This window comes from Octodon degus, unplaced genomic scaffold (genome assembly GCF_000260255.1).
Source record: "Octodon degus isolate 3935 unplaced genomic scaffold, OctDeg1.0 scaffold00263, whole genome shotgun sequence".
NCBI lineage: Eukaryota > Metazoa > Chordata > Mammalia > Rodentia > Octodontidae > Octodon > Octodon degus.
The window spans coordinates 2,094,291-2,106,884 of NW_004524839.1; the positions used below are offsets into that span (position 1 = coordinate 2,094,291).

At 43.5% G+C, this 12,594-nt stretch overlaps 1 protein-coding gene across 1 annotated transcript; it reads right to left on the minus strand.

Annotated features, from left to right (window-relative positions):
- Positions 1 to 8,339: 8,339 nt before the first annotated feature.
- On the minus strand, positions 8,340 to 12,240 carry LOC101592145 (ubiquitin carboxyl-terminal hydrolase 27). The gene is made up of 2 exons (XM_004646292.1): positions 12,132 to 12,240; positions 8,340 to 11,559 (listed from the first exon to the last, which is right to left on the minus strand). The coding sequence occupies exons 1-2, from the start codon at positions 12,238 to 12,240 to the stop codon at positions 9,233 to 9,235; spliced, it is 2,436 nt and encodes an 811-aa protein (XP_004646349.1). The 3' UTR covers positions 8,340 to 9,232.
- Positions 12,241 to 12,594: the final 354 nt, after the last annotated feature.

Sequence of the window (12,594 nt, forward strand, 5' to 3'; positions counted from 1 at the left end):
AACTTGTGATTTCTAAGTTTTCAATGTTTCTTTATTTTTTCCTCACCTGTTTCTTTATTTTTTCCTCACCATTAATTTGATTGATGGAGTTTGCCCCTTTTATTTCCTTTCAGTGGCTTGGAGGTTCTATGTTCTTTTCTATCATTCCAGTTCCACCTTTTCCTAGTGTGTAAGTTAGGCAGTCATATACTCTATTCTTTAAATGGATGTCACAGAAATAACACCATGCACAATTAACTTACAAAGGAGTAACATTGGAAAAATCTTTACCATACTTCTAGAATGATGTAAGAGTTTATAACTCATATGTTCACTGTTGCCTGATATTTCAGGTCTAGACTGCTTTTTCAAATCCACTTACAATAATTATTATGATTGTTTTATGCCTCCATATTTATTTAATTTGTCCACATGTTTACCACCATCTCTAGGTTCTTTCACTAAAACCTGACCTTCTACTTCGGATAATTCTCCATCACTTTACTTATGATATATTTTTCTGAATTTCTTTTAGTGAGGATCTGCTAGTGAAGAACTCAAAAATGTTTTTCTGAAAGTGTATTTTATTTCACTCATTTTTAAATTAACTTTTTCCACTTTCATCTTTAAAAGTATTTTTGCTGAGTATAGAGAACTAAGATAATAATCAGCAAATTGGTGATCATCCCACTGATCTCAGCTAGTTCTAATTCTTTCCTTATTTCCTTGAGCACCTATTTTAGTGTGCTTCTGCTCATTGTCCATGAATATTTATTTGGAGGGTTACTTGATGCCTGGGTTGGATATCTTCTTCTCTGTATGCTTTGTTTCTACCAAACACATTGAATTGTTACCTGTCTGGGAATCACTGAAAATCAAATTTATGACTTGAAATTCTATGGGTGACCCAGGCCATGGGTAATAAGGGAGTCAGTCTATGAGGTATACAGTGTGGCCTCATCTTCTCAGGAGTAAACTTTTCTCACTTTCTTTTAAGCAAGACAGTTCTAAGTAGTGCCAAAGCACCCTCTTGTATAGCTCTCTAGTACTGTTGGGAACAAAGATGGGTTCAGTTCTGATTGGCACTTCTGCAGTAAATGTAGTCCTTTAAGGTCTCGGTTAAAGTGGAAATGGTCTTCTATTAAACTCTTCCCCTTAGTTGGTCCTGAGCCTTGACTTCTTTTCCTTTAGCCCTATGTGGCCACTGAAGTAAAATTTAGGTGGGTGGTGTAGGCCAATGCCTTCAGTAAATTGGCTTTCATAGTCCAACATTCTGTTTAGCTGTCCAGTTGCAAGTGTTCATATAGAAATTGGCTGGAAGTTTATCTCTGTCCCTCAGCTCTTTGGTGCTTTTTAAAGTAGTTTGGAAAGATTTTATCCAGCTTTTCTTCAATACTTAAGTAATCATTAAGGAAACCTTAACCAAATAACCAGATCTATCATTTTCAGAAACTAGAAGTCTATACTTTTAAATGTTTAAGCATTCATACTTGACTTAACAAGGTCTAAATTCAGGCAATGTCTCTATTGTCTTCCCAAACAATACAACATTAGAATGCTTTAAATATTAACAATCTCCTGCTGTGGGCATGCTTTTGTGTTCCAGAGCCCACTTGTTTTCATATTGTCTTATTATTCAACATTATTATTTTTAAAAGACAGAGTCTTGTTATGTTTCTCAGACTGGCCTTGATCTCTGTACTCAAGCAATCTTCTGCCTCTGCCTCTAGAGAATCTAGGAGAGGTCCATGCCATCATGCTATTATTGTTTTATATATTAAATATTTACTTAGATTTCTCCATATTTATAATTTTGTTTGCTATTTCTTGCCTCCTATTTGCCTCTTCTCTCTGCTTTCCATTTACTTCTTTGTGAACTGTATCTTTCGGCAGTTACATTACTGAGAGTCTATTCCTGCTAAATTTTCTTAGTTTTGTTTTGCTAAAAATTTTACTTTCCCAAAAACAGTGTTTAGTTCTCCCCTGCATTTTGAGGTGTGGAGATACTAACAATTACCTTTATGGCAACTGGTGACTTTCCTTCAGGTTGTACCATTTTTCGTGCATGAACTGTATTTTCCTTGTTGCTTGTTTCTTGCATTGTATTCTTTTTTTTTTTTTTTTTTTTTTTTTAGGGAAGGGTCTACAGTGTGTTCCGGGTCTCACTACTAGATCAGATTGCTGTCTCAGCATGCCCCTGGGGCAGGGCCAGCACAGCACAGCAAGCCCAGGGATTGAAGCCCCAGCCCCTGTGCATGCTTACAGGCACTTTAATCTGCTTAGCTATTTGGCCAGCCTGTTGCTTGTTTCTGAGTAGTTTTTTTTTTTTTATTGAGAAACAAATATCAATGAGTCAGTTTCAAAACTGATTAATAGGGGGCCGGGGAGATGGTTCAGTAGAATAAGCACTTGTCTGGCAAGTGCAAGGGCCTGAGTTCAATCCCTGGTTCCACCAAAAAAAAAAAAAGAAAAAGAAAGAAAGAAAAAAACTGATTAATAGGACAGTTTCAATAATTAATACATTGTGCATTGTTATCTTCTTAGTGGTCACCCATAGTACAAGAAGCAGACAGAATATCCTGTCCAAACACTATTAGTACAAATCTTTCTTCTCATTGAATTAAGCAGAAGTAACTGTATATCTATCCTAACTGCCATATTAATATGCTGAGCTGTGAAAGGCTCAAGTGAACAACTTCTACGGATAACCCACTACTATTGTGGGCTGCTGGACAGTGTTGGATTGTTTTGCTGAATTCACATACCTATAATATTTAGATGCCAATGGAATACCCATTTCTGACAGGACTAAACAAAAAAAAGTGATACAAAGGAAGGACCATTTTGTATGTGTATATGAGTACAGTTTTAGAAGATTATTTGGGATAGGGGGTCCCATGTATCCTGGAATATACTTGCTTTTGCTCTGAGGTTCTAGAGGCCTCAATAATTACGCCCCACATTTTATTTTAATCTTCCAGTATGCAGTTCCCATAATACACAGTAGGGCAAATTTAGACCTGATATAACTGAGACCTGGGTTTTTATTTCTCCTAGTGGCTCCAGATAGAGCGTAAGTTCTGGTACTGCTTATTCCCAAACTCCTTTAAATGGCCAACTGAAGCTATTAAGAGCTTCACACCAATGTTTCAGTTGCAGCTTCTCTGCCTTTGACAGATCTGACATTGTGTTGCTGGTACCTGTGTGGGTCCTAGACTCCCAGCTCTATGCCCGTGCATCTAGGCCTGATGTCTGGAACCAATACCCAAATGAGTTATTGTGTTGCACTGGCTTTTTCATTTCTCTAGACATAACATCTTTGGTTTCTGAAGCTCATCTATAAATTTAATTTTTCATTATAGTTCACCTGTGTAAATATGTGTTTGTAGTGGTGAGGCACTATTTATATAATGTAGTTTGCTATGTTGCCAGGAAAAACCATATTTTACAAAATTTGTATCTTTATAATTCAGCATTTTCTTTATTACATCCACCCTCACAAATATCCACTTATTCCAGTTACAGAAATGAAGATCTGCTCCGGAACATCTAGATTACAGCCACATTTCAGGCCGGGCCTATGTATCATGTTGAATTATAGTCCAGATGCACCACTTGTGTATTTTGTCATTTGCTTGCTGTGTAAAATTTCTTAGCATAGTGATTTTCAACTTATAAACATATTAATAGTAGAACTCTTTCTCTAAATATTACTGGGAGCCCCAAAATATAAAACAAGTCAGAGAGGAGCTTCTCCAGTTGAAGTTCTGATCCTCACCAATTCACCCTCTTCTCCGCTCCCTAAGGTGCTCTTTAAGGTGCTTCCCTAGGCATCTTCAGAGACTCCTGAGGATACATGTGCCATGAATAAAAATCAATAGACTAAATCAGTGGTTCTTCAAGTGTGGGACCAGAACAAGAAACATGGACACCACCTAGGAATGTGTTAAGAATGCAGATTCTCGAGTCCTCCTCTCAGATCTACTGAGTCAGAAACTTTGGATGTGAAAAAAAAAATAAAATAAAGTCAACTAAAAAAAAAAGAAACTTTGGATGTGAGATGCAGAAATTAGTATGTTAATTCTTCCCGGTGTGTTATTAGTTGTTAGTTGGTGATTCTTGTTAGTTGGAAATCTGCTAGAATTGAGTATCTCATTTCAGAATTATTCTAAAAAGGCCAAGATGTTGCCCAAGATTAGTATTTCTGAGTATTTAAATCAAAATCTTCTTAGGAAGGTTGTTCTCCAGCAATAACTTTCTTGTACCCAAGTGAGACTACAGGCACTCTCAAGGTTCAATTTTGCAGTGACCTGGGTCTATCTGAATTCAGTGGGTCCATTTGGGTTCAGTGAGTCAGAAATCCCTGGGAAGAACAGGAATTCATACTCTCAGTTCATTAGATAGAAATAACAAACTTTCTCCTAATTTTGTTGACAAGAAAGATTTGAGTTCCTCAGCCTATAAAATTATGCTGAGCAAAAGTAGCCAGACATAAGGGTATACACTGACTAATTCCATTTACAAAACAGGTAACACTCACCTACAGGGAGTCAGGAAAGATGCCTTTGTTTCTTGATCTGAATGCTTTTTATAGAAATGTATTCATTTTGCAGAACTTCATCAAGGTACCTATGATATGTGCACTTTTCCTATATATTTAATACAATTCAACACAAAAGTTTTAAAATGGCACGGAGCCACCTGCATGGAAAGGTAAGCGTGTAATGACACACTGCTGTGCACTGTTGGTGTACATACAGTTTGAAGATCTAGGCCTTCATTTCTGGGTGTGAAATATATAGCTGCAGTACATGCAGATTCCTGGCACTGGATCTATGCATGACAATGGATCACTCTGCTTCCTGATTGGAAAAGACACTTTTGTTTTTTGAGACAGGGTCTCTCCTTGTTTTGAGGGGTTTTTTTGGGGGGTCTCACTTTGTAATTAAGGCTGACTTTGAACTCACTATGTAACCCAAGCTGGCCTCAAATTCATGACAATCCTCCTGCTTTACCCCTCCTCAAGTGCTGAAATTAAAGCATGTGCCATCACACTCAGCTCTGGAAAAGACCTTTTGTAGTACTGGGGATTGAACCCAGGACCTTGTGCTTCCCAGGCAGGCACTTATGCTGCTGAGCTGTATCCGAGGCCCCTGGAAAAGATCTTTTGATGGCACTTCTGATGGAGATTCCCTGTGTATTGTGAAGAGGTAAGGCAAGTATGTGCCTGTGAAACAGAGTCAATTTCAGTATCTCACTAGTCTAGGAAGTGAGAGTGGCAAGAGTCTAGATTTTCAACTAGGTTAGGAACTACAGGAACTGTCTGCATAGTTTAGGCCTTCAACTTAAAGCAAACATCTTTTATTTCTGCCTTTCTATGACCTGGTCATAAATCAACATATATGAGGTATAATCAACAAAAAATGGTGAATGTTGAAAAAAATTTGAAAACAATTGATTACAGTAAAACACATACTGCCAATAATCCCCCTCAAAATATTGCCCCTAACTTTTAACATTTATTCCATTACTTTCTGAAGCAACTCCAGAAGTCCTCTTTCCTGAGTCTTTTTTGTTGCACTAGCCTGGTTGCATCAATGCCCTGAATCAATGTTTGTCTTCAATGGGCATTTTGATTTTAGGGAAGAGTCAGACATCACAGTGCCAGACTTCAGCAAATCAAATTGATGAGGATATATTGTGATGTCTTTATTTGACAAGGATTTCAATAAACACTTTGAATAGAATCAGGACACTAAGGCAGCCACAAAAAGACTCACAAAAGAGGACTTCCAAAACTGCTTCAGAAAGGAGCAAGAACGACAGGGTAAATGTGTTTGAAGAAAGGGGGAGTATTTTGAGGAGAATTAATAAAAATGTGTCTTTTACTGAAATAAACATTTTTAGTTAAACATTCGTTGTATTTTTATCACACCCCTGTAAAATAAGTCTCTTAGCCTTACCAGCTTGTGGCTAGATAAGTTAGAGAATTAGTTTATATTTCACTGCTTCTTGCGCTATCTGCTCATGTAGCGTCTCCAGCCTGAGTAAAAAATAACTCAGTTGTATCTGAAAGTCCCCAGCCATTTATTTTCACCATCTTTCATATTTTTCCTTACTTATGCTGGGTCTCATCTTTGTATACTCTGCTGATAAATCTCCTTAAGAAATAGTTACCCCTTCCCTCCTTCATCCACACCTCTGGGGCTGATGTGCACCATACCCACCAGGAAAATGCTGCTGAAGGTGCTGGGATTCTAGCTCTTGATCCCTCTAACGTCTCCAGTGTCAGAGGCATCTGTCCATACACCAGATGTGCTTAAGCACACCTGAATCTCAGTATGTGCTCACAGATCACACATACCTGTGGAATATGGGTCCCACAGTGACAAGATCTGAAAGCAAGCCCTCACCTGCTGTTATACTCCATGGTTCAATCTGGGGCTTGGTGAATGTTAGGGACACAAGGCTAGGTTTGAATGGTTCCCCTACTGCTGAGAGAGAATCCTGTTTTGCAGACAGAGGTGTGTGGTTCAATCCGGACATGCCAGGCACCACTGCTCCCTCTGGTGGTCTGTGTCTTCCACCATTTGGAACAGGGAAGTCAACTTCAGCATTTCAGGCCATTCATCTGTCAGCAAGTTCCTCTTTGAATGTTATCCAGTGTAGGGTATTTAAAAGACAGCTTCTGTATCAGACAAACCTAATTTGGAGTACACTCTATCTACGAAAAATGTAATGTCATGCAAGACAAAGAAAGGTTGTGGAAATGTTTACGATTAAAGGAGGCTAAAAGAACATGATGACTAAATGCAACACCTCACCCTAGAAGAGATCCTGTAATATAGGAGGGAAATGCTATAAAGGACATTTCAGGGTCAACAGACAAAATTGGAGTATGAATGGTAGATAGATAAAAGCACTGTATCAATGCTAATTTTTCTGAAGCTATACTGTGGTGATATAAGGAATATGACTATTCTTAGGAAATACCCATTGAAGCATTTCAGTATGAAGGGCCATGAAGTATGTAAATTATCCTCACAGGGTTTAAGCACAATACAAAAGTACAGATGTACAACTCATAAAGCAGATGTGATACAATGTTAACAACAGGTAAATCTGCGTACAAAGTATAATGATGTTCTTGATCCTATTTTTATTTTTGTACCTTTCTTGTAAGTTTGGATTTCCAAATAAAAACACTTTAAAATGTTAAAGGACAGTTTCTGTGTAGTCAGAATCTGGTGGCACACAACTGAATTCTTCATGTGGCAGACACGAGGAATGAGGACACTGCTGTGTATTTCCAGTGGGGCTATTAGACATATCCCAAAACGTACTCAACCTAAAACCACTGACACCTGAAGCTATCTAGCTCTTGATCTTCCCCATCCTACAAAACTAGTAACTTTTTAAAAATTTTCTCGTGAGGATTATGGGCCTCATTGTTTCTCCCGCTCATCCATTCACTTAGTAAATGTTTGGAGCACCTACTTGCTACATGGCAATAACTTTACCAGTGTCTAAGGATGTAGCTTAGGATACAAGCAGAGACATAACCCCTGCCCTGCAAAAGGCTGTAAGTTCATTGGGGATGCACCCACAACCACATCAATAAAAGTATATTTCCAAATGAATGGACTACAACATAGACACAGGAATCCATGGGGCACCCAGCTTTTCCGCAGAGCCAGTGGGTCTGACATACATTCAATTCCTTCCTAGATTTTCTAGGTAATAGTTACTTTTGTACCTGATGTTAAGGCGAGGACTTGGAGTGCTTACCTCAACCTGGGCTCATCCCATCTGTTTCGGCTTAGCTCTTCAGGCTGCTTTGCTCTCTGTCAGGATCAGGGAAGGGGCCAACAAGTCACTCCATCAATATTTCTGGGCTGATGGACCCGGTGAGCTCTGGAAATGTCTTTTTCCTGATCTATGTCTACAGGTAAATATGGCACCTATATCCATAATGCTTTTAGGAGGCAAAGACTGCCAAATACCTTTATGTGGAAACCTGATAGCATGTTAGCCATGAGAATACTGTCAATGGTGTGCTGAGTCATTAAAATGACATGCCTTCCGAATGGACAGAATAATGACCTTTTGTGGACAGTTGTGGATACCCCCAAACCCCAACCCTGAGTGTGATATTAACTGTGATGCCCTATACACAGGGACAATAGTGAAGTCCATTACTTCAAGGTTCCAAGTAGACAGTATTGGGGAGACAGCTCTTAAGATTGCATTTGTGTGCACATATGTGACTGCATGTGACATGTCCATTCTGTCCATGGGTCTCAGGTAGGACTAACCTTCACCTCTGATGCCCAGTCCATAGAAGGTGCAGAGTCAGATTCAACAAACGCTTACTGAGTCCCTTACAAAGTTCCAAGCCTTTTACTTTATATTTTGACACATTTTATATCATTTAATCTTTAACAACAACCCTTTAGGCAATTATCTGCATTTTACAGATGAGAAAACAATTGCAAAGAGGTTCATTGATTTGCTCAAGTATATCATACAGCTTTTTTAAAAAAACACTCACACACTACACTGTCAGCTGAGGCCTGTCTGCGTTGATTGCTTATCTTACAGCATTTCTTGTCTTCTCTACTTCTGGAGCGACTGCTCCCCTTATATAAGCCCCCTTATTTCTTCTCTTACTAGCCCATGTGGGCTTTTCTTAATACTGGATTTAATAGCACAAAAAATCACGAATACAAAGAAACTGGCAAAGGTGTTTGTCAATGAGATATCCCTGCATCCTCCACTTTTCCGCTTTCATACCCATGTATGTAATGGGCTACATTTTGATAAACTTTTCTTTTTTCCCCAAACATATATCTGTTATGTGATTGGTCAATTGAAGCTGAAACACCCATGGAGAAAGATGTTTTACAGGTACAAGGGCACACCCCCCCACACACACCACCCCCCTCCCCCCATACCTTCCCACACAACCTTTTGGAGGAATATAGGATATGCACCAGTGTCACAATTTCCCTGTTCCTGCCTTCCCCACCAAGAACTTTCCTGCTATTTAATTTTCCTTTAAGTGACTGCTTCACCTAGAGCCTCTTCTCCCTCCCCTGCTATTTATCTTCCACTCAGGACCTTTTGGACACTGGGTATTGTTCAATTCTTACTCTGTCAGGCCTATAAGCCGTGGTCAAGTAGGTCCTTTAAATCTCGATGCCAGTTGTAGTACAGGTGTCATCTTCCATTACAGCTAGGTCTGTGTGTCACTTCAGTAGGCTTGTGTACTCATTTCTTTCACCTTTTCTGACTCATGTTCCAGGACCTGCTTGTGATAGAATAGTAAATACCCCTCACTGTCCAGTACATCCTTAATACTGGCCTTGGTGATGACAGCATCATCACACTTGAACCACTGGTCTTTGTGGTGGCGGATGAAGCTGGTGTAGTGGCCACTCTCCAAGGTTCCTTGGTGATTAACCACAGCAAACAAGGAATACTTATTCTCATTGTTTCCACTATTGGTTGGCAGCTGCAATTGTCCATTCATTCTGCTTTCTTTACTTGAGGCCATAAACGGTGTCATATCCAGCTCCAAAGGAAAGGAAATGTACGTAGTAATCTTGCGCCTCTGTTTGGCTGAGTGTTCAAACCGTTTGAAATGAAAACAGGCAACAACTGGTAATTTATTCATTGTGAGCTGTTTGGTAGATTCCTGGTAGCTTTGGCAACTACCACATTTGATTTTGGCACTACTTCCTAAGTGTTCTGGCCTTGTAAACCTTCGCAAGCAGTCTGTGAGAGTGGTGATGCCCGGTATGTGGCTTTCCCCATTCACACTGCTCTCCCTCCCTGGACTCATGGGCCAGAAGGAGGTGCAAGAGCCAGGCAAGTCCAAACTGATGTCCCAGCATGGGTCTATGGTAGTGGAGACACCAAGGCAGGCTTGACAGGTAACATCAGACTGCAGGCCACCTGTGAAAATTTGGTCTATGATGCAGTTACAGTGGTTGGGGTTGTTGGCAGCCTTCCCAACGTCATCACCTTTGCAGTGCCTGTGTAGGACATCTAACGCCGCAATGAGGAACTCATGGGCATCCTGCTGCCTGTACCCTGCTAAATGACGAGCATGGATCCACACCAGGTGCAGTAACTTATAGGGAACATGAGGAGATGGATTTCCAGAATACAACTCCCGAAAGAGTGAAGACATCTCACAAACCAAACATAACTCAGGACTTGGCATTTCACACCGGTGCCGGTCAGAGAGAAAGAAATCTCTCAGGATCGGAGTGTGGGTCAGAGCCTGGACGATGCAGTTCATAAAACACGTGTTGCCGAGATTGATTAGTCCTCTTAAGCCAATGGTAAAGCTGGAGGCAATTCTTCTTCTCCGCGGGTTATGCCCCAGCAGTTCCAACTCGGGTTTGGTGGTTTCCCACGTTGGATATTTCTCACCAAGTCCTGGCACTGAACACTGCTGGTGAGAAACCTCTGTTGAGGTGGAGGCTTGTAATTTCAAGGCTTCTCCTTGCTCTTCTTTGGCAATTTGCTCAATGTCTTTGTCATACACATAGTCCTTACACATAAAGCAGTAGATACCTCCATAATAAAGGTCTACAGCTAAGTTGTGTTGTTTTGTCTCTGCGTGCTCATGAATGTGTTTCTCTGTGAAGCAGCCAAAGAAGACACAAGAAAGGCAAGAGTGGAGTCTGTTCAAATGGGTGCCACACACATGGCAAATGCAAGACTTTGCCTTGCTTTTCCTGGTCTCTGGGGTTCCACACCACACGAAGCACTGGTAGATGACCCGCAGTTCCTGCCGCCAGTTCTCTCCCACCTTAAAGCTGTTCACGTGGGAACAACCTGGTGGTCCCAAGGCAAAATCCACATCCTGGCATCCACCCCCTGGGCCGCGCCGGGGCCGGGGCCGGGGTGGGGGCCGTGGCCTAGGCTGCGGCGGGGTACGCAGCCGGGTCTGGGGCCGGGGCCGGGGTCGGCGGCGCGGGGCACGACTACGACGCGGAGAAGGATCTGGGGGCCGCGGCGGGTCGGAGGGAAGGGTAGGGGGAGGAACCTCGTCGCTGCTGCCACCACCGCCGCTCCGGGCTGGGTTCTCATCCTCCAGCTCCTGCTTCGGCTCCCCCTTCGGTTCCTGCTCCGCTTCCCGTACCGGCTCGGGTTCGGGCTCCAGCTTGAGCTCAGCCTGGCGGCCCGGATCCTCTGCCGTCTCCACCTTCTCCGCGGCGTCCACTTTCCCCGCCGTCTCCACCTTTTCGGTGGCGTCCACCTTCTCCGGCACCTCCACCTTTCCTGCTGCCTCCACCTTCCCCTCCACCTTCGCCTCCACCACCACCTTCCTCTCCGCCGGCTCTGCCGTCTCCGCCTCCTCCACCTCCTCCGCCTCCACTGGTGGCGGCTCCTCCCCCTGATCGCAGGGCTGGGGCGGCCACTGGGCGTGGCGGCGCGGGGGCCACGCAGACCTGGGATGTCCCCCGCCCGGCCTGACGGAGCGTGGAGACTGTGGCAGCTGGACCCAAAGGGGACTTTCGCTGAAGGAGGCGGCAGCGGAAGCAGGCGACGCCCCCGGGAATCCTCCTACAGAAGCCCCCTAGCGGAGGCCGCTTCGGCAGCCAGGCCCCGTTTCCTTTAATTCAATATTCCCCAAACTTGCTTGTTCACGAGAATCACGTGGGGAGCGTGTTAAAATTACAGATTCCTCGGCTCCACTCGCAGGCCTCCTGGATCAGACTCTGGAAGGGAGGTACTCCGGAGCCTGTATCTCTAGAGCCCCAGAGGCTGCTTATGATCAGGCAAGTTTGGGAAACACAGCTCTAATTCATTGAGGCTGGCGGGAAGGGGGGCGGGGACCGCGCAGTCTCTTTAAGGCGCTTCCAGTTCTCCGCTCCAATCGCTGCTCTGACCCCCTTGGTCGTCTCCTCCCCTCTCCTCGTCCTTCCCTTCGTCCATACAGCTTTCCTTTAGCACTGAGGGTCGGGGTCGAACGTTTGCCAAGTTCAGGAATGTTTCTGAGGCTGTGAAACGTCCCCTTGCGGGGCAGGGAGGAGAGGACGATGTCTTAGGGAGTACAGTCAAAAGTCAGGACCAGCTATCATCTGTCGGAGCCTGCCTCCAGTCTGTCCCAGTCTCTTATCCCACCCAGTTCCTACCCTTTCCACAAAGAATGAAACTCCAGCTCCACTGGGGGCAGGCCTGGACCCCAGAGCCCAGAGGCAGCGCCTCCAAGGCTGCTGGGCCCAGTGGCGTCCCCTTCCCCATCTTATCAGCGCTGTGCTTTCTGAGCTGGTTCCGCACCTCCCCCTCAGGCTCCTAACTCTGGGGGTGGAATGAGAGTTTGGCAGCTGACCTTTGGTCCAGCAGAAGCTGAGCAGCCCAGGGGCCACCCCTCCAACTGACACCATCCCTACGAGTGAGAGAGTGGCCTGTGCTACTGCACAGGGTCCCAAGACCCGGTAAGCACTAACAGAGTCCCAAGGTAGGGAGCATGTAGGGGTGCAAGTCTGTGGAGCTGCCAGCAGAATAAAGGGGTTGGGCACTTGGGAGACCTCCAGGAACTCTTATGCTAAAGAGCTGCAGGCGCAGGGTAGCAGCACCTGGGGGCCGTGAGGAATG

Coding starts and splice junctions, on each gene's coding strand:
- LOC101592145 (XM_004646292.1), bottom strand. CDS start 12,240: ATGGGGAAGGGGACGCCACTGGGCCCAGCAGCCTTGGAGGCGCTGCCT. Junction 11,560..12,131: donor TTTCATTCTTTGTGGAAAGG/GTAGGAACTGGG, acceptor GGGCTTCTGTAG/GAGGATTCCCGGGGGCGTCG.